The 21246-nt window shown below is 43.0% G+C and overlaps 2 protein-coding genes across 4 annotated transcripts in view; one reads left to right on the top strand and one right to left on the bottom strand.

Moving 5' to 3' along the window:
* The window catches only part of LOC143291168 (uncharacterized), a 184891-nt gene that overhangs the window by 52882 nt on the left and 110763 nt on the right, over positions 1 to 21246 (bottom strand). The window lies entirely within an intron of this gene.
* LOC143290888 (uncharacterized) overlaps positions 1 to 21246 on the top strand; it is a 54937-nt gene that overhangs the window by 23679 nt on the left and 10012 nt on the right. For 2 of the 3 annotated variants that reach the window (XM_076600441.1, XM_076600442.1), the window contains one exon: positions 19690 to 20212. In XM_076600441.1, coding sequence (XP_076456556.1) covers positions 20113 to 20212 — 100 coding nt within the window. In that variant the 5' untranslated portion in view covers positions 19690 to 20112. Of the gene's footprint in view, positions 1 to 17878; positions 18163 to 19689; positions 20213 to 21246 lie in introns of those variants that run through there. The other variant, XM_076600443.1, reaches the window with a different exon arrangement.

Raw genomic sequence — 21246 nt, 5'->3', positions numbered from 1 at the left:
TTTTTTGGTTTAAATGCCAATACAAATACAACAAAAGAAACATTAAAAACTGTGTAAATTGGGTATACAACGATCCGTGTCATATGTGTTTGCTCACCATCAGAAACGAGTATTTGTCGAACCGAAAGTTGTGTATAGGAACCATTCCGCCTGAGGCAGCCCTCGTTGATGGGCATTTCAATGTCATCATATCTGTCAAAGTTTCAAACTGTCCATGCCTTCCTCATAACTTTCCGTTTGGACAAATCATAACAAAAACTCCAAATGCTTGTGCAACACTCTACACAAATCCGACATGCAGGCATGATGGCTGAAACTGTTTAGCATATAAATAATAAAACACGGAAACAAATCTGACTTAAAAAAAAATACATTTGAATTACTGCATTTACTTTGTGTTTAAACTGCGTAAGTCTATCCAAAGTTGTTTTTTTCTTTTCTTTTTTATGTTATGTTATTTTATTTTATTTATTTATTTATTTATTCATTCATTTATCGATTCATTTATTTACTTACTTACTTGCTTACCGTCAGATGCTTTGCTTTGATTTGATTTTGTTGCAATTTTGTATTCTATCTTTGACTTTTCTACTTGTAATCTGATAGTATCAGATTTCACCACTCTTTTTTAACTGAGACAATAAAGTGATTCTTAACCGGACTCGCTGTAATCAGTTATAGTTTAAAACATATCTCTTAAAACATTTTGCTATTCAGGCACGACCCACGTCTTTTGTTTTCAAGTTGTGTATGTATGTATATGTATATATGGTTATTGGATACAGCTGTGTACATTAGTCATTCGTACGAGGAATTATTTACGGTTTAAAAAAAAAAACATTTTGTAACGTTTTGTAAGATAAAGCTGTGTGCCATGTACATTGGGGTCACACGTACAAGACAACGTGTTCCTCTTTCGTGGTCTCCCTACAGCATCAAGCCCTTTGAGAAGACCTTCGTTTAAAAGCAAGCATTTTAAAACGTTGTACTGGTTTTATTGACATGTCGGTTAACTCCCCTCCCCTCTTTTTTTCCTTTCTGTCACGGATTTAAAAAAAAAAAAAATTTTTTTCCCGACATTCAATAATAGGAACTACCTAAGGCTGACCGTGGAGGCTTGTAAGGGGTCTGGTCTCATTGTTGCTTTGACAGACGATTGAAGCGACTCTCCAGTCTGTGCATTCATTATTTCCCTCATTCGCGGTACATCAAAGAGAGCGAGTGAGCGAGCGAGAAAGAGAGAGAGAGAGAGAGAGAGAGTATGGATATTGTTATGGGACTGCAAACCCACAAATATATTATGACTAATATTAATTTTGTTGAAGCTTTCTGTTGCTGAACTGTGCTGGCGCATTTTAAAAGCCGATACGATCTCAGTGCTTCAGGTGAATGGGTATCGCCGCCACTAATAGCGCCTTTGACACCCTCCCTTCGACCGATTACAAACCCATTTGACAGCAGTCTTTCCCTGTTTGTCGATCTCTCTGCGTTTCTCTTTTTATTCTGCTCCCCGAACTAGCCCTTCCACCTACACATACCCTCTGTCTCTTGTCCCCCACCCCTCACCGTCACGTGCATACTGACAATGGATGTCAGCAAATTTTCATTTCTCTTTCTACACTACCCTACTTCCCCACTCCCTTCCCGGTGGTATCTTGACGAAAAGCACGTTCTCATATTGCAGTACGACATAAATACATACCTTTTTTGTATGGAGGTAAAAACAGTAGTGCGGTGTGTACGTACAAATCCTCCACCGCCCGTTCACCAACATTCTCCTACCTCCACCTCCCGCTCGCGCTCCCCTACCCTCACGATACCATTAGTATTGATATAAAGACACAATCCTTGACTATTCTCGTGTCTCCACGCATGAAAAACAACAACAACAACAACAACAACAAAATGACGAGAGACAGACAGAGAGAGAGAGAGAAATAATGAGAGGCAGAGAGTAAGAATAAGTTTTACTGAGCCAGTCCATCTGCCAAATTCAGGGGGGTGGGATAATAATGGGAGAATGATTGAGAGAGAGAGAGAGAGAGAGAGAGAGAGAGACAGAGACAGAGACAGAGAGACAGAGACAGAGAGATTGAGTATGACGAGATGTGTCGACAGTTAATACACCCCAAAAACAAACAAACAAAACAACAACACCACCCCCTCCCCCCCCAAAAAAAAAAAAAGAAAAAAAGTTGCTGTCTTCACTTTAACGTCTTTCCACTTGAAGTTATATTAGACGGAAAAAAACCGAGGGGGTAGGGGTTGTGGGAAGGGGAGGGGGAAAAGTGTGTGTATGTGTGGAGGGTGAGTAGGGAGAGACAACGCTAGGGCAAAAAATGGAAACGTTATAAACGCCAACATCAAACAACTATAACAAATGTCCTATAGGACTACCCAGCAAACCTTCTGCAATAACAAATAACATATTGGAATTGATAAAAACACATTCAAAAGAACTTTTGGTGAAGTCTGGCAAAAACATTCTAGATTCTGACATTCGAATATTACGTGGTTGCTAGAAATAATTATGTTCTCCACATATGCGTCTGACATCTTTGCTGAACTTAGTTATAAAAGCGTTTAGTTTGATCCTGTTTGATAATGTATGAATCTGCCTTAATCTTATTGAATTACTGTATGTATTTGACTGATTGATAGTTCCCGGTTGTTGAACATTAATTACACTATGGTTCAAAGCTTTGTCGTTTTCCTGGTATAATTCCCTGACTTTGTTCCACGATGTTTTTTCTAGTATTCGATAACCCTCTTGTACAAACAGAGGAACATGAAGTTCAATGGTTCCCTGTTCGTTTTTGGCACCTTTTCTTGCAGCCCTGTCAGCCCATTCATTGTAGAGAATACCAAGATGTGAAGGAATGTAACGCAAAACGTAATATGTGTTCCTTTCAAACATAAAAGATGTAAAATGTGGCTGATTTCTATTATGATCTTGGATTTGTTCTTACAATTTGATGAGTTTAAAGCACATAATACAGATTTGGTATCAACGAAAAGCAAGACTTGTAGAAGGCAAATTGGAAGATCAAGAATATGATTTAGAGCCATAAGAACAGCAATCAGTTCAGCAGTGAATATTGAACGATTTTTTAGCAATATAGTATTATCTTTCCGTTTTCAGTTCTGGTATAACGAAAGCTGAACCTGCTTGGTCATTGTCTAATAGTGAGCCGTCTGTGTATATCTGTAAATGATCACAGTATCTATTTTGAAGGTGAACTCGAACTTCCGTTGCCATAATATTCGGATTTTCATTCTTTTTAATGACAGTATGATTAACGTCAAAATGTGCTTTATTCAGCTCCCAGATGGGGTATGGACTTACGGTCTTCTGTGTGTCCACGTCATCTGAATTAATTTAAGACTTTTTGAACAGGTTTGACACAAACGAGCCAATGGGTGTTAAATAAAATATGTTTTTAGCTCATTTGGGGAAGTTGTTTTCGGATGTAATTTTTACTTCCTCTGATGTATAATTTTCAGTTGTTGAGCTTCTTAATACGTATTTAGCACATGCGAGGTTTCGGTTTTCATCTAAAGGCAGTACTCCTATTTCTTTGTATGTTCCGAGGGTCGATGCATGGAAAGGTACACCAAGGGCAAGTCTATATGCTTTACAGTCTATGCTTTGAAGTTTCTTTAGCAAATATTTTGGAGCATTGAAAAAGACTTCTTGTCCATAGGATAGTTTGGATCGAGTAAGTGATGATGATAAATGTTTCAAAATCGTTGTATCTTGTCCCCAGTACTGTTTACTCACAATTTTGAGTAAGTTTAAAGTTTTTCTTGCTTGTGTTATTATATATTCAATATGGTTATTCCAAGTTAGTTTTGAAGTAAGTATTAATCCTAAAAACTTAATAGTATCCTTTTTGTACTGAATTGTCTCATTTTCAGTCTTAAATGTTGGTAACTCTTCTAGGTTTGTACCATTGTTAAAAAGCATAATGTGTGTTTTTTTCTGATGATAATGTAAGACCATTATCAACAGTATATCTATTTAATCTATCTATTTCTCTTTGGTATATTTTCTCGATATAGTTTAAAGCCCTTTTGGATGTATTCCGTTTCATAGTTACATTCACCCACATACATATATCATCTGCGTATTGCACTAGGATCACATCTTTTGATACATGTTTGGGTAAGTCGTTCAACAAGATATTAAATAGAACAGAGGCAATAACAAAACCTTGGGGTAATCCCATGTGAAGAGTTGAGTTGAGTACGCATTCCCGACCCGTACCTGTATACTTCTTTTACTCAGGAAATCTTTGATATAATCATAGATGTGTCCTGAAAAGCCAACAGATTTCAGATTTATATATATATATATATTTTTTTTTTAGGGAGGGATACTAATGCTTCTTTAACCTCGTTGAAAGTGAGTGGAGCATTGATGTACTGACTGTTATCAGGACTTGGATCTGTATAATCACTTTTGCTCTCTTCTTCGGTTCTGTGTTTTCTGTTTTTAAGTGAGAGACCTTCCAATCGCATAGACTCCGAGAACATTAATTTTCTACAAATGTTTCTGCCTTCTCTACATTGGACGGAAAATCTTTGTCTTTTATCTTAATAGGACAAGATGGCAAATTTATACCTTCTTTCATTTCATTAATTTTTTTCCATACCTTTTTAGCATCTTTATGATAAGAAATCTCCCTATTACAGAAGGAAGACCACCAATATTGTCTTTTTACCTGTGCAATGACCATGTTGCTATGATGGTTTGCATTTTTCTTTTCAATAAGATTCTCTGGTGATTTGTCGTTTAGGTAAGTTATAAATTTAGATTTTTTATTATTTACTGCTGCTTCACATGCTGGTGTCCACCAAATATTTCCTGAATGCCAGCTTGATTTAAGTGAATCGCATACTGGAATTGATATGTCGGCAGTTTCAGTTTCAGTTTCAGTAGCTCAAGGAGGCGTCACTGCGTTCGGACAAATCCATATACGCCACACCACATCTGCCAAGCAGATGCCTGACCAGCAGCGTAACCCAACGCGCTTTGTCAGGCCTTGAGAAAAAAAAAGAAGAAAAAAAATGTCGGCAGCTTGTAAAATGGTGTCAGTAAAGAAGGAATATAATGTATCTATATCCACGGTGTTTATGAACTCTGTGTTATAGCTAGCAAACATACTTTCGAATTTCTCCCAGATAGCATCTTTATAGTTATATCTTGGAACTTTGTCTTTTTGAAATTCTGAAGGTCTTTGAGTTTCATTAAAAGTCATGATGATTGGTACGTGATCACTTCCCAATGTATCTTTATATGTCGTTCATTTACATTATGGATACAACGTAGGAGATATGAAAGACAGATCTATAGCAGATGCCCTGTGAGTGACAATATCAGGGATTCTGGTAACGCTGCCATCATTTAAAAGGCTCAAGGAGGAATCAACAACATTTTCTACAAAGTGGTTACAAGTAACTGATACACAATCTTTGTCCCAAAAAAGGAGAATGGGCGTTAAAATCTCCCCCAATCAACCATTTTTCATTATCCTGAATATTATGTAACCATTCCGTATTTACTTCGTTAGGGCCTCTAGGTAAATACACAGAAACGACACACAGAGTAAGGTGATCACTGAACTTAACACGTGCCGCGCATGAATGAAAATCTGGAGTAGTGCTAGGTGCTGGTGGAGAGCATATACTGTACTCTATTCCTTCTTGAATATATAATGCGGCACTGATTTTTGTGGGAGTATCTACATGCTGGTGCACAGGTGGATAATAATAACCTGGAAGCTTGGCTAATTTATTCTTCTTAATGTAGTGATTGTAATATAAGTGTTTGGTAGTTATTATTTGCCAAATGTTGGATGAGATATGGTAAATTTGTGGAGATAGATCTAGCATTCCACTGCATAACCTGTATTGCATGTTTGCGAATGGGGGGCATTGTGGAAGAGAGTATGTGTATGTTGGGTATAGTGTGTGGAGGGTATAAGGAAAAAGAAAATAAGAAACTCTAAATTAGGAAATAAAATTTAAAAAACAACAACAAAAAACAATTTGTGATTTAGTGAACTATTTATACGACTGATCATAGTTGAAAATCGAAAATTAAACAGAAATTATAGTCACTTAAAACATCAGCTGCAAATATGAGCTGGAGGTGCAGTCGGGTTATCTATATTCCCATACCGCAGCTGGTGCAGTCACAAGCTGATGGACAAAGTCACCACCTAAAGTTTTTGAACATTCTAACATCACTTTCTTGTGGTTAGATTCTCCACCAAGGAAAGTCCGATTCCATGTGTGTAGGATATCGAGTGCAACCCTGGCATTGTCGGCGCTGATTGAGGTCTGTTATTTGGTGATGATGTCTGTTGTCAAAACGACGTTTTTTTCTTGGATGTTCCCAGAACATGAGTGCAGATGTCTGCCCATGTTTCTGGCCAGAATACGCGAACCTTGGAAATTTGGGTGCAAGTGGTCTTTGAAATTATTGTATTGGATTTTTAGGTTTTCATGCGACATGAATGACACATTGGATTCTTCATATAATTTTGCGAAAGTCATTGCAATGAACATTTCCCGTTTTGCCTGGATGTTAGCGTCTCTCACGGAAGCGATTTTGCTGATGACAACTTTGATGTTGGTGAACGAGGCCAAGCCATTTTTTTTTAAATGTTATCCACCATGGTCTTGCTGGCTTGTTCCGGGTCAGCGTCTTTTATGTCATTGATTCCGCAGTGGACAACTACAGAATCTACTTTCTTAAGGTTTTGAATTGCATTTAGTGACTTTGGAATGTCGCTAACTTTGTGTGTTTTTTGTTTTTCTACGTGAAACCTATACAACAGGCCAAGGCGACTGTTCAAGGCCGTTCAGAATTGAATCCTGTAGAACTGACACAGTGGGAAGTGTATGATTGGCGTGTGTGAGGTACAGACAAGAGAAACCAGCCAGACTGAATCATAACAGAAACCTGGATAGAGCGTTAGGTCGTGTGTTTTTATTCCCAAAAAACCTCTTCCTCCTTCTCTCCGTTAGGAGTAGTGTCCCTTGAATTCTTCTGCTAGATAATACCACAACTCCCCCTTTTTTGAGTGGGTGGAAAGTACTTTGATCAATGTAATGGAATTTGTTTTGATGTTAACAGTTTGTATTTCTTGTTAATAGTCCATCTACATCTCCCTTTCTTTTTTTCTTTTTCTTTTCTTCACAAAATAACTTTCCCTTATGAATTTAACACAAAGGCTTTGTCTCTTTTAAAAAAAACCTTATTTTTAACTGCTTTATAATAAGAAAAGACCATTGCTCATTTTCCATGCCTTTCTTAAAGGACTTTGAACACTAAATTCACTGCGCATAGGCAATAGTGAAAAAAGAAAAACATGTAAGATTACACCGCAGACAGACAGACATTAACATAGACCAGAAACAAACTCTGCACGCAGGCAGATATTACATAAACAAATAATCCTGCACACAAATGTTCTGCTTTTTCTGTTACTTAAACACAAACATATGAAGGCATTTGCAAAGGAATTGCTCATTCCCTGTCAAATGTTTGATGTTTTCACAGACTGAGCCTTTCTGGCTTTTTAACAGCCCTGCCGCTCTTGGTGTGATGAACAACAGGTGATGTGATGGGTGCAGGCTGTTGTATCTTGGGTGGAAATTTCTTGGGTGGAAATTTCTTCGCCGGAGTGGCCGTCTTTATTGATGTTGGACCATCCGTCATCTGCTGATGTGGCGGTGGCGGTGGTGGTTCTGGTGCCACTTCTGCTGATGGTGGAGGCGAGTCCACTGGGATCAAGTGTTGTTGGTTGCGACGTACTTCTGCCTGGCTGGTGTTGACCACATATGATCTGGGGCTATGGTGTGGGGTTAAAACAGTCCCAAATCTGTGTAGATCTTTGATGTACACTTTCTGAGAAGCTGTGAGTGGAGTTGCCTGTTTGGTGTTGTGACGTTTGTCATAGTTCTGTTTTTGTTTCTCCTTCTGCAACGCTTCTCTCGCTTTCAGGTTTGGGATGTTTGGTGTTTTGGGGGTGAGGGAGGAAGGGAGTGTGGGGATGTTTGTCTGCAACTTTCTGCCCATCAGGAGCTCAGCTGGGGAGTACCCATTTTGGAGTGGAGATGCCCTGTACTGGAGTAGTGCAAGGTAGGGATCCTTGGCTTTTTTCAGCATGTTCTTGATGGTTTGTACAGCTCTTTCTGCTGCACCGTTGCTCTGGCTGTGTTTTGGAGAACTCGTTGTGTGGATGAAGCCATACTCTTCTGCAAACTGCTGGAATTCTTTCGACGCAAACTGCGGTCCGTTGTCGGATACTATGATGTCAGGTATCCCATGAACGGCGAGTATGCTTTTTAGCTTTCTGATGGTGTGGGCGCTGGTAAGCTTCTCGAGACGTCGGAATTCTGCCCAGCGTGAGAAATAGTCAACCACTACCAGGTAGGTACTTCCTTTCAGCTCGAACAAATCCATCCCCAGTCTGGACCATGGGCGGTCCGGGAAAGATGATGGTAGAAGAGGTTCTCTTCTTTCCGGGCGGTGAATGGCGCATGTGCTGCATTTGTTGACCATCTCTTCTATCTGGCAAGATAGAGAAGGCCACCAAACTGATGACGTAGCAAGTGCGCGCGTCTTGGTGATGCCTAAGTGTCCACGGTGGAGTTTTTCCAGTGTGTCAAGTCTCAGACTTCTGGGCATCGCGATGCGTGTGTCATAGAGCAGCAAGTCATCTACAACTGTGAAGTGCTGCTTGTTTTGCCAGTATGGTTTCAGTACTTGGTTTTCTGGCATGTAGTCTGGCCACCCACGTTCACAGTAAGTGCGAAATCTGAGAAAGTTCTTCATCAGCTTTCTGTGCCGCCGCTATTTCTTGCAGTCTTTTGGTGGATACAGGGTGTGACTTTGTACACTGATCTGTGAAATTTGTCACATGAGAAATCAAGCTGATGTCGTCTTCGTTGGGTTTCGCTGCTGGTGCACGGGAAAGTGCGTCTGCTGAAACTTGGTGCTTGCCTGACACGTGCGTAACTTTCACGTTGTACCGCATAAGCCTCATGCGGAAGCGTAGGATGCGGGGTGGCATCTTGTGAAGTTCTTTTGAGTTCAGGAGGGGCAGTAGAGGTTTGTGATCTGTCTCTAGTGTCACGTGAAGACCCAGTATGTAATCCTGTAATCTTTCGCAGGCCCATGTTGCTGCAAGTGCTTCCTTTTCAATGGTGGCATATCTCTGCTCGGTGTCTGAGAGAGATCTGGAGATGTAGCAAACGGGTCTACGGGTGCCGTCGTCCTGCTTCTGGAACATGACCGCGCCAATGCCTGAATTTGACGCGTCGGCTGCGATGACTGTCTCGTGCTGTATAGAATAGTGCGCAAGAACTGGAGGTGAGGTCAGGAGTTTCTTGATCTGTATGAATGCCGCTTCTTGTGTTTGGCTCCAGCTCCACTGGGTATCTTTTCGTAGCAAGGCTCGAAGAGGTGCAGTGATGCTGGCAAGTTCAGGCGTGAATATTGCGAGTTGGTTCAGCATTCCCATCAGCCTCTGAAGTTCAGTGACATTCTGTGGTTGTGGGAACTCACATATGGCTTTCACCTTCTCAGGGTCTGCGTGAATGCCATCGGCGTCAATGATGTGACCAAGGAAGCGAACTGATGACCTGGAGAACTCGCATTTCTCGTTCAGCGTCAGGCCAGCTTCTTGCAGTCATTGAAGAACAGCTCTCAACCGGTGATCATGTGTCACCTGGTCGGTAGCGTGAACGAACACATCGTCCATGTGACAGATCACTCCTTCCAGTCCTGTGAGGATTTATGACATTGTACGTTGGAATACCTCACTTGCAGAACTAATGCCCATGGGGAGCCTGTTGAAGGCAAAACGCCCTTCACTGGTGACGAACGTAGTGAGTTTCTTGGATTCCTCCGAGAGCTCCACTTGCCAAAATCCACTGCGGGCATCAAACTTGCTGAACACTCTTGATCCAGCAAGTTTGGCGAGGTTTTCGTCTACCGAGGCCATAGGGTGAACTTCTCTCTTCACCGCTTTGTTGAGGTTGGTGTAGTCGATGCAGATGCGGACGGAGCCATCTGGCTTTGGTACAACTACTACACCGGAGCACCAGCTTGTAGGCTTTGTGAAAGGAGAGATGATCCCTTCTTGCAGCATGCGGTCAATTTCTTCCTTGACCTTTGATTTCATAGCGTGTGGGACCTTGCGTGGTGCGTAGATGCAGGTTGGTCGAATGTCTGGATCGACTGTGATGGAGTATGGAGCCGTTTTCAAGTGACTAGGCCCTTGAACAGTGCTGGAAACTCTTTTTGTGGATCAAGATGGTCGGGCGGTGTACTAACATAGTACACGCGTGTGACCAACCCCAGTTTTTCGCATGCTGACCTGCCTAGTAGTGATGTAGTTTGCCCTTTGATGACGTACATCTCTTCTGTGATATGACTGTCTCTGTACTGAAGACTTGCTGTCATGGTACCTAAAACAGTCAGTTTCTTTCCCCCTGGCCCACGAAGAACTTTGTCTGTTTGAGCTAGCTGTCGCGATGTCAGTCCCTCGGCCAGTACAGACACTGCTGCGCCTGTGTCTAGTTTGAATTTCTGCAAATGGCCATCTACTGAAATGTCTGCTGTCCAGGCTTCATCTTCAACACTGAAAATGTGTTCTAGAAAATTGTCATCAGAGTCTGAGTCTGCTGAGACTTCCTGTACTCTTGTGTGCTGACGACCACGGCAAACTGCTTTGTAGTGACCCTTCTTCCCACATTTGCTGCATTCAGCACGCCTAGCTGGACAGCTGTTTCTGTTATGTGGCTCTTTCCCACAGTAGTAACACTGTTTCTCTGATTTGTCCTTTTTACCATCTCTTGGTCTTTTGTTTTTGAAATCAGTTTTCCCTCTGTCTTTGATGTCTGACACTGTCTACTGATGCTGAGGTTTCACCGCGTAGAATGGGTTGGCTTTCTTTTCTTGCCTCCGCCTGCCTAGCAATCTGTACTGCTTCAGTAAGTGTGAGTTTTGGCTTGGACTGTAGGATAGGGAATCATCCCTGACTCCTACCACTATTCTGTCTCTTATTAATTCTTCCTTGAGTGTACCGAAGGAACATTCCTCAGCTAGCTTAAACAAATCTTGTATGAAAGAGTCAATTGTCTCAGAGTCCTTTTGTGTTCGCCTATTGAACTTTGCCCTCTCGACAATGACGTTTTTTCTAGTGTCAAAATAGTCATTGAAAGCTTTGAGAATGGCGTCATATGTGAGCATGTCGTCGTCCTCTGATATGGAAAGTGTTGCTAGAATGTCATCAGCAATATCGCCCATTGTGTAGAGAAACACGCTCACCTGCTCCTTTTCAGGTTTAGACTTGAGACCTGAGCCAACACGAAACCGTTCAAAACGTTGTCGCCATGTCGGCCATGCTGCCGGTGAACCGTTGAAAGTCTCTGGCGTTGGTAGGTTGACGGGCCGTGATGCCATCGAACCTTGCGCTGCCGTCGCTTGGTTGCCTGCGTTCTCTGCCATCATGTCGTAGCCGCTGCCACCACGTATGATTGGCGTGTGTGAGGTACAGACAAGAGAAACCAGCCAGACTGAATCATAACAGAAACCTGGATAGAGCGTTAGGTCGTGTGTTTTTATTCCCAAAAAACCTCTTCCTCCTTCTCTCCGTTAGGAGTAGCGTCCCTTGAATTCGTCTGCTAGATAATACCACAGGAAGGTTCGAATTCTTTAGTGTGGCGACTCTGGGTTTGACGTCTGATGTTGACGGCAGTTTTTGCGTCACACTGCTGTTCCTAGTTTGTTCTTGGGGCCCACTCTTTTGATCTTTTCTACTGACTGACCTTGTTTTAGTTTGGGTGGTTGAACTCAGTGAAGTGGAAGCAGCTCGGTGTTGTTTGGCAGCCTCTGCATAGGTAGTGGGCGGAGGGGAGGCAGTTGAAGCAGACGGAGATGGTGTCTGTGTCGCTGAGGTCACCAGCTGCTTGGACTCCGAGGTTCCCTTTGTGCGTCTGAATTTTGCTGACAAATCATTCAGCACCTGTGCCTGGTCAGTCACGATTTTTTCAAGAGTCGATTTTTTTGGCAGAGTGATAATATGACTTCTCTCAGTTTAATTTCTTTTTTTAGGTGGCAGTCTACATTGTTGTCAGGGTTACTATCGGTAAAAGGACGCCGAGCGGTGCAGAGTTTTTCCTTGTTCTTGCCACTTGCTTCTCCTTTTTCACTTTCTTTAGAGTTCTCATTCTGCATCGAAACGTTAGCGCAGCAAGACGTTGACCGCGTACGTTTTGTTTTTGTCATTTCACATCAAACTTAGTAATGCACCCAACGCTCACGCAGCTGCTGCTTTCCTTCGCCATGTTGATGTAAAAATGGTAGATAAAATTCGGATGCTACGGTTCCACAGGCAGCCTGCAGTGTTAGCACATGCCTATAAACCGAGGTAGGTCCGTGTGCACACACTCTGCGCACTGAAAAAAAACACAACAAAAACAAAAACAAAAAAACAACAACAAAAAACAAACAAACAAACAAAACATGGCCACAAAAGTGTTGTACCCTGGCAAAATTCTATAGGAGAAATCCACTCTGATAGGTATACAAATAGATAATATATGCATGAACTCAAGGCCTCACAAGTGCGTCAGGTTATTCTGCTGTCAGGCATTTGCCAATCAGATGTGGTGTGGTGTATACAGGTTTGTCCGAACGTAGTGACGCCTCCTTAAGAAAATGGAATTGAAAATTGAAACCGAAACGTGGAAAGAAAGCAGTGTGGTTCTCACCACAACGGACGTGTCATCAACCAGGCCTCTGCTGCCTTCAGTCCACCCTGGGTTATGAATCAAACGTGTGAGTCAAGCGTTCCGTTAATCCTCTGGATTAGCGTAACGTTTACTTTGGATTTACGGCTATCCTTATTTCCTGCTCAGAGTTGCAACACGCTGTGAATGAGGCCAGTTCGTTGTGGAAAACCTGGCGTACGCCACTCAGTCGCGCTCAAGGCAAATCCTGACAACTTCACTTGTTCATGAGATCAATGTGACTGCTGCTTGTTTTTCTTTCTTTTCTTCTTTTTACCCTTTTCTTTCTTTCTTCAGTGTGTCATCATTTTACATTTGACAGTGTTCATGTATTGATCCAGAAAAGAACAGGACTTATTATTACTGAATATGATTCGCATTAGCATTTCTCCTTTGAAATCACTTCTATGAACCAGAATTCCAGATATACTGGCTCTTCTTTTTCTTTTCTTCTTCCTGCAATAACTTTGGTGGTTGTGTTTGTTGTCGTAGTGATGCAGTTATTGATGACCCCCCCCCCCCCACCCCCCCACACACACACCCTCATGTGTGTGTGTGTGTGTGTGTGTGTGTGTGTGTGTGTTTCTCTGTTTTTTCTTTTTTATATTCTTTTTGTGTGTTGTCTCATACTGTACACGAGCTTTTTTCCGTCTCCCCCACGCCCCCCACCCGCCACCCCCAAACACCTGGAATACCCCACTATCTTACCAGGACGGACTCGTTTTGTTCCAAGAAACACATGTGCAGCATGACAGACGACAGCACCCAGAGGGGCAGATCCGGCTACCACCACCATCACCACCACCACCGCTACGACCCCACAACGAACAATGACTACCTTAGTTCTTGCGGAAGTACTTCAGTTTTTCCTACTTGTAAAACATAGGAGCACGTGAACATAGATCGAACTGACGTCACCAACACGCTCGTATGGCTGTGTGTGTGTGTGTGTGTGTGTGTGTGTGTGTGTGTGTGTGTGTGTGTGTGCGCGCGCGCGCGCAGTTTAAATCCTTCCAAAACAATCACGGTTTGCAGAACAAGCCCTGCATTATCATGCACATACCTGACGAGGTCGTGATCCCAGTCCAGCGTCGTTAGTGACTTTGCTGTTCAGTCGCTTCATCGTGTAATTGCGCGTCATGCTGGATTTCAATCAATGCGCGATAACCGTGGATTCAAGTCGCCTTCGTTTTACCCTTCCGTTCCAACATTTCGTGCGTTATCGTTTGACTTCCTCCCTCTCCCTCTTACCCTGTATGTGTGGGTGTGTGGGTGAGAGAGAGAGAGAGAGAGAGAGAGAGAGGGGGGTAATAGAGACAGTCAAACAGACACGGGTGAGTAACACACACACACACACACACACACACACACACACACACACAGAGAAAGAGAGGCGGACAGACTGACAGGCATTCATGCATGCAGACAGGATGTGCGTTAAAAAAACAAAACAACTGAATGTATCCGACTGACATGTAGCAAGGGCCACAGTGAAAGCTGTCCTGCCGACTGTAACACCCCCACTAAAAGACGAGTGGGGGCTTGTTGTTAACCTGCCCTCTTCGTTCACAGTGAAAAATTAATGTCCAAATCTGATGTGCATTAACAGGTCCATCCCGTTCACAAGAGGCAGAAGTAAGTTGGCACTACTCTGTCTTCTCGCTTGGCGGTAAGTTATCCTTCTTTCGTGCACAGCGCCCAACACTTGCCAGTGATCCTGTACAGGGAGAATCAAGATACAGTCTTTCCTAATCCGTCTTACGCGTTGATAAGGAGAGACCACTACGTCTCCTAATCCACTGTGTCCCACCCACTGATGGACAGAATACAAACGGTTCTCTGTCCTAACACCTCTGGCTGGGGATTGGTAATGTAGATCAAACAGCCACTATCCCCTGTGTAGGTACCGTGTTTACAACGCACTGTGGCCATATGAAGCTTCAAAACGTGTCCAGCGCTTTAAACATTGCAAACTGGTCTTCTTGCAAAATTACCAACCACCAACCATCACAATGTCAATGACCATTCCTATGGAAATGTCACTCAAGTTTAGAATAGCCACACCCCTCCCCTGAAAATCAAAACATCGACTGGTTCCCAGTCATTCAGAATTCAATGACCCTGAATAAATTACCGAAAAAAGGTGTCAAAAATGAAGTCCTGCTCACAGGTACCAAACAAAAACTCTCCTCTTTCACTGTTACTATTATCCCAATCAAACTCGAAAGCAGTCTGTTCCTCTTTCTTTCCAGCTCAGTCAAGAACCTTGGCTTTGTCCGAGGCAACACACTGTCCATGTAAACACGAATCAGACACACTGTCCATGTAAACACAAATCAGTCAATCCTGTTGCTGTTAATTAAATTACGACACATTTGTATTTCTTTTATTTGCTTTTTGTATTTTCTTTTGTGCATACGAACTTTGTAAATGCTTGAACAACTGATTTTAAAAAAGAAGGTTTTAAAACAAATTACGGCGCATCAGTTCTAGTCGGACATAATCTCCACTGATATAAACTTTTCGCTTCTCTCATGCTCTCTCTCTCCTCGATTACTGTTTTATCTGTTTCGCCTGCTTCGTCCACTTACTCACTTCAACACACACTGTGCAGCTCAGACAGAAAGGATCTGAATACACCACTCTTCTCTTTCGCTCTCTCCATTGGGTCCCTGTCTCGCACAGTATAAAGCACAAGATCAGCATTCTATTTTGTAAATGCATAAACAAATCTGCCCCTTCCTACCTTTGTTACTGTCAATATCTCTACCTCCACTTCTCTGCCTCAGACCCACTGTATTTCTGTGTTTCCAGACTGGAACAGTCCACGTTCGGCCGCCGTGCTTTCTCCCTCTTTCTCCCTCTCTGGGCCTCACGTTTACGTGGAACGAGCTCCAACTTTCGCTGACTCAAAACACTGCACTGACACCTGGCTTAAAAACCTCTTTCCGGAGTGACTTTCCCATAATTCCAGCCTGCAGTTTTCTCTTGTATTTTATGTGTATGTATATATTAGGATTGTTGGGGTTTTTGTTGTTGTTGCTTGTTTGTTTATTTTCTCCCCTGTAATAATATATACGCGCGTGTAAATTTCTTGTGCGCAAGCACTTTGATTTGTTTGTACACAAGATTCAGCGCTATATAAACAGAGTTGTTTTTATTATTATTATTATTATTATTATTGTTGTTGTTGTTGTTATAATCATTATTCTTATCATCATCATCACCATCACTACCAACACTATTCTGTGCTTTTCCGCTTATTGTTTGGAGCTGCTCCACGCTCTCTCCAGACGTTTCCAGAATGCTTTAAAGAAACAACATTGTTCATCTTTATCAGCAAATATGTTAACAATATATCTTTTGAGGTAATGAAGTATTCTTGTATCTTGTATCCTGTCCTCTTGTAAAGAAGAACCCCCAAGTCACTGTGTACTGACGTGTGCTTCCTGTAAACAATCGTGGACACGAATTTGTCCTCTCCAATATAATCTCGGGTAGACCTCAAAACAGCTCTGCACTAACCTGTCTCTACCTGTTTCTCGAAGAACCTTAAAGCATCTGCATACTAACTGTAAAAGGGATAGCCCCGAAATTGCACTACAGTAACATGTCTTTCCTGCTGAGAGGGAGAAGCTGATGTCTAACTTGTTTTAAGGCGGACTCTGAAAGCCCTTCCGCATTAACCTGTCTTCCATGTCGGCTAGAGAGTCCTAAATCTCCTTCATGCCAACATGTCCTCCATTTCCGTGGAAGAGTCTGACAGCTGCTTTGCACAAACCAGTCTTCGCCGCACTAAGTATGGAGAGTCCAACAGCCCTTTCGCATGAAACCTATCCTCCCAGCTGGTGGACCCATCTCAATTAGAATCCAAAACGTGTACAATCTGCACTCAGGTACCTGTTTCTCATCCTCTCTCTCCACTCACACCACTGCTGAAAGGCGTTTTGCCGGGTCTTCTCATGCCAACCTGTCTTTTCCACTAAATCAAAGAGTCTAACATATACATGTTACGGAAGGGGGTTGAGGGAAGTGGGGGAAGGGAGGAGGAAGGGGTGAGAAAGTCATTTCTTAACCCTTTCACCGCCAAGCTCGTATTTATGCACAGGCGTGGTAGAGGACCCATGTCACTGAAAGATGACGATTCATTGCTAAGTTATCCATGAACCTACTGCTCTTAATGTTCGGTGATAGGATATGCCATGTTTTCTATACATCGCAGGGGGAATCCCCAGCTATTCTTAGCCACTGTCTTTTCTGTGTTTATACCACAAGGGAATTTTGTACTCTAAATTGACTGGCGGTGAAAGGGTTAAATCATATAAACCGGAGCTGGCTTTACTTCACCATACAAAAAAACCCCTTCTGACTAATTGATCAGAACTCCTCCACCATTCAATCAGTCTAACCCGATTTCCTGATGACTATTGTGCCATAGTATTTCATCCATCTTCCCCGAAGGAGCTTATATCGATTGTCTGTCAGGGGATGATCGATCCCCAATGCATTCCTGGGTTTCACACCTGAAGCTGGAACGTTCGGATCTCTCTCTCTCTCTCTCTCTCTTTTTCTTAGGCAGGTTCTCATACTGAGAGTGCTGGTTTGTTTGCGTGTCGGTAAGCTAATAATGCTTCTTGTGAAGAATATAATAGAAAAAGTAACACAATATATATATATATATATATATATATATATATATATATTACGAGTTGACTAACATAGAGAGAGAGAGAGAGAGAGAGAGAGAGAGAGTACGCTTGCATGACACTCACGCGCGCACACACACACACACACTCTCTCTCTCGCTCTCTCTCTCAAACACAGACACAGACACACACGCACACAAGCGCGCGCGAGCAACAATTGCATGAAGATAGACAGAGTAATGTTATTTGATGAAAGGATACTGTGATCTGACAAGCTTGCCGTAAACAAAATAAAATAGAATAACAAAGCAGGGCCAGTGAGTGCATTAGCGGAACGAGAAAACAGGAATACTGACACGTTTCTGCGCTGCATGTCCTGGTGTAACTGGTTTCAACACCCACAGCCCTGTCAGTGCTGTCAGGTTAAGTTAGGTGAGGAAGGCTGGTATCAGGGCTGGATAAGGGCCAATAACGGCAGACGATCAAACTGTTAGCAGGCACCTCGGGGTTTACGTTGGCTGTGTTACACCAGTGTCTGTCTTTGTGCCTGCCACATGTCACGCTGGATTAAACCGGGGAAAATGTGGGCAGTGCATTGCAACTGACATTCAGGTCGTATGTGACAGAGCTGTGCTGTCGCTGTCGCTGGGATTCGTGTTGGTTAATAATCACTCCCAAATCAACATCGTAACCGCAGTATCATCAAGTACGTAACAATTCAAGATCAACCGGAGGGGCAAGTACTGATCTGTGCCTTGCTATGCCATACACGTATACCCCGTATACTTGCTATGCTGCGTGATGTCAAGTTTCACGTGACTGACTGTCGATGTCAGGTGTCATTGTCATCGTCACATTCTCTGCTGTGTCTGTTGCCACTACTGCTAATAACAGTGAAACTGAGAGTGAAGGAGGTTATCATCATCAACTTTTGTCGCCAGGAATAGTAATTTGATAATCAAAAGAACTGGAAAACACTTATCACATTGTTTTTATTTTTCTGCACCTTTTGGGGGTGGGGTGGGGTGGGTGGTGGCCTGTGATGTACAAAACAACAACAATAAAAACAATAAGTGAATAAAACGAAGGGGTCCTTATATAGACAGTGGTTTCCACAGTAAAAACAAAACAAAACAACAAACAAACAAAAAAACAAAACAACAACAAAAAAATAACCCAAAAAACATATCAGTATGAAGTGTATGCAGCCATAATCCTTGCTGTGTGGCAGTCAGTCACAAGACTGTAACACAACTGGAAATCCACGGCCTCCATATGTCAATGCGTGTTCTGATTGCTTCGTCTCTGTCAGCTGCCCAGTATAGGCTACTGCTGTCCAGAATGAAATGACTGTGCCAAAAGCACACATTACATTTCTATATATATGTGCACTTGTTTTCAAAATGATGATGATATATACATCGTTGTTATCATTGATGACATTTACTCATTATTTTTTCTGTAGTTTTCTGTCATTTTACATGGTTTATTATTTGGATTAAGCAAAAGAGACTACTACTACTACTACTGCTACTGCTACTATTACTACTGAGGATGAGAACGAGGATCGGAGGATCAGAAAGGAGATATTAAACAATGTAAGATGTAGCGAGAAAGTGTTTGGCAAACAAGCAGACGGGTAAGCAGAGAGGTAAGTGAACACACACACACACACACACACACACACACACTGATCTGCATTCCCTTGGTCTGTCCTACTACCAAACGAGGCAGTCCGACTCAAGAGGTTGGTCATCAGCAGATCAGGACGTGATTCAGTGAAGCGAGTGAAGTTGCTCATTGATCTGTTTACAGTCATGAAGCTGGCCCACGCCACAGCGCACAGGGTATAACACACACACACACACACACACACACACACTGCAAGCTGGCTCACTTCAACTCATGAACACACCCCATACCAAGTCGAAAACTTGTGCTTCCAGTTTTGATTCGCAATGGCAGAAACGGAACGTGTGTGTGCGTGTGTGTGTGTGTGTGTGTGTGTGTGTGTGTGTATGTGTGTGTGTGTGTGTGCGCGCGCGCGCGTGTGTGTGCAAGCGTTCATGCGCGCGTGTGTATGTGCGTATGCGAGAGAAAGAAAGAGGTGTGGGGAACAGAGACAGACAGAGAGGGGAGGGGTTAGGAAACAGAGAAAGACATAATTCATGTGAACGATTTGTGTTCCGATACTTATAGCGTAACGCGAGACACTGCTTGCCAACTCTTACAGACACCGACACCAGCAGGGAGCGGGGCAGAAGTGGATCAACACCAGTGACCACCTCAGCCAGACGGGACCCAGGGGCGAACCATACGGAACCCACATTGGACCAGAGTGGGGCCAGGCAGGCTCAGAGTAAACAGGCAGGTCGGACCAGACAGGCAGGTCGGACCACAGACAGGCAGAGAGATTGGACCAAAGGAAGGCAGGTCGGACCAGAGGCTGACAGATCGGACCAGAGGAAGGCATATCGGACCAGAGGAAGGCAGATCGGCTGACAGATCGGACCAGAGGCTGGCAGATCGGACCAGAGGCTGGCAGGTTGGACCAGAGACAGACAGGTCGGACCAGAGGCAGGCAGACAGGGCAGGCAAATCGGACCAGAGACATACAGGTCGGACCAGAGACTGGCAGGTCGGACCGGCAGATATTATGACAACGATGACGGAGACCGGTCTGGTCCACACTCCCCATGAGGTGGTGGGCGGCCAGCTGAGTCACGACAACGCTCTGGACTACAACAGTCTGCCTGGTCAGTTCAGTCACGTTGCTACATCTCATGTCTGCCATTACTACATTTCATGTCTAGTCTGCCTTTACTACATCTCACATTTCATGTCTGCCTTTACTACATCTCATGTCTGCCTTTACTACATTTCACATCTCATGTCTGTCTTTACAACATATCATGTCTTCCTTTACTACATCCTGAATAACCTACTGCTAGCGTCCGACTCAGGACAGATCTCCCTTCTCACTCTTCTCGACTTGTCAGCCGCCTTTGACACGATAGACCATTCAATCCTTCTTTCCCGTCTTCATTTTACATTTGGTATCAACGGCACTGTTCTAAACTGGTTCAAATCTTATCTCACTGATCGATTCCAGTCTGTCATTGTTGATAATTTCCAGTCTGAACCCGTTAAAATTGAACATGGAGTCCCACAGGGATCTGTTTTAGGCCCAGTGCTCTTCACACTGTACACTGCTCCTCTCGCTGAAATTATCAACCGCCATAATGTCAGTCATCATTCTTATGCTGATGACACTCAACTCCAGAAGAGTGATACACCTGAAAAACTGTTGTCGCTCTTGCAAGAAACATCTAACTGCTTCCTGGATATTCAAAATTGGATGACTCTAAATAAGTTACAATTGAACGCGGACAAAACTGAAGCAATGATCATAGGAACTAAACAAAAACTCTCTTCCATTACAACTAATACAATCAAACTTGGCAGTACATCAATCCCTCTGTCCACTTCAGTCAGGAACCTCGGCGTTGTCCTTGACAACACACTGTCCATGCAAACATTTATCAATCAGACATGTCAATCCTGCTACTGTCAACTGCGGCGCATCAGTTCCATCCGGAAATATCTGTCCACTGACGCAACATCTAGACTTGTCGTTTCTCTCATTCTCTCTCGCCTTGACTACTGTAACTCTCTATTGTCTGGTTTGCCTGCTTCATCCATTCAGTCCCTTCAGCGCATACAAAATTCTGCTGCCCGACTCGTCCTCAGAAAGAAAAGATCTGAGCACACCACTCCTCTTTTGCAACAT

This window comes from Babylonia areolata, chromosome 16 (genome assembly GCF_041734735.1).
Source record: "Babylonia areolata isolate BAREFJ2019XMU chromosome 16, ASM4173473v1, whole genome shotgun sequence".
NCBI classification, from domain to species: Eukaryota; Metazoa; Mollusca; class Gastropoda; order Neogastropoda; family Buccinidae; genus Babylonia; species Babylonia areolata.
The sequence above is the reverse complement of the archived record's forward strand: the minus strand, read 5'-3'. Positions and strand labels throughout refer to the sequence as shown.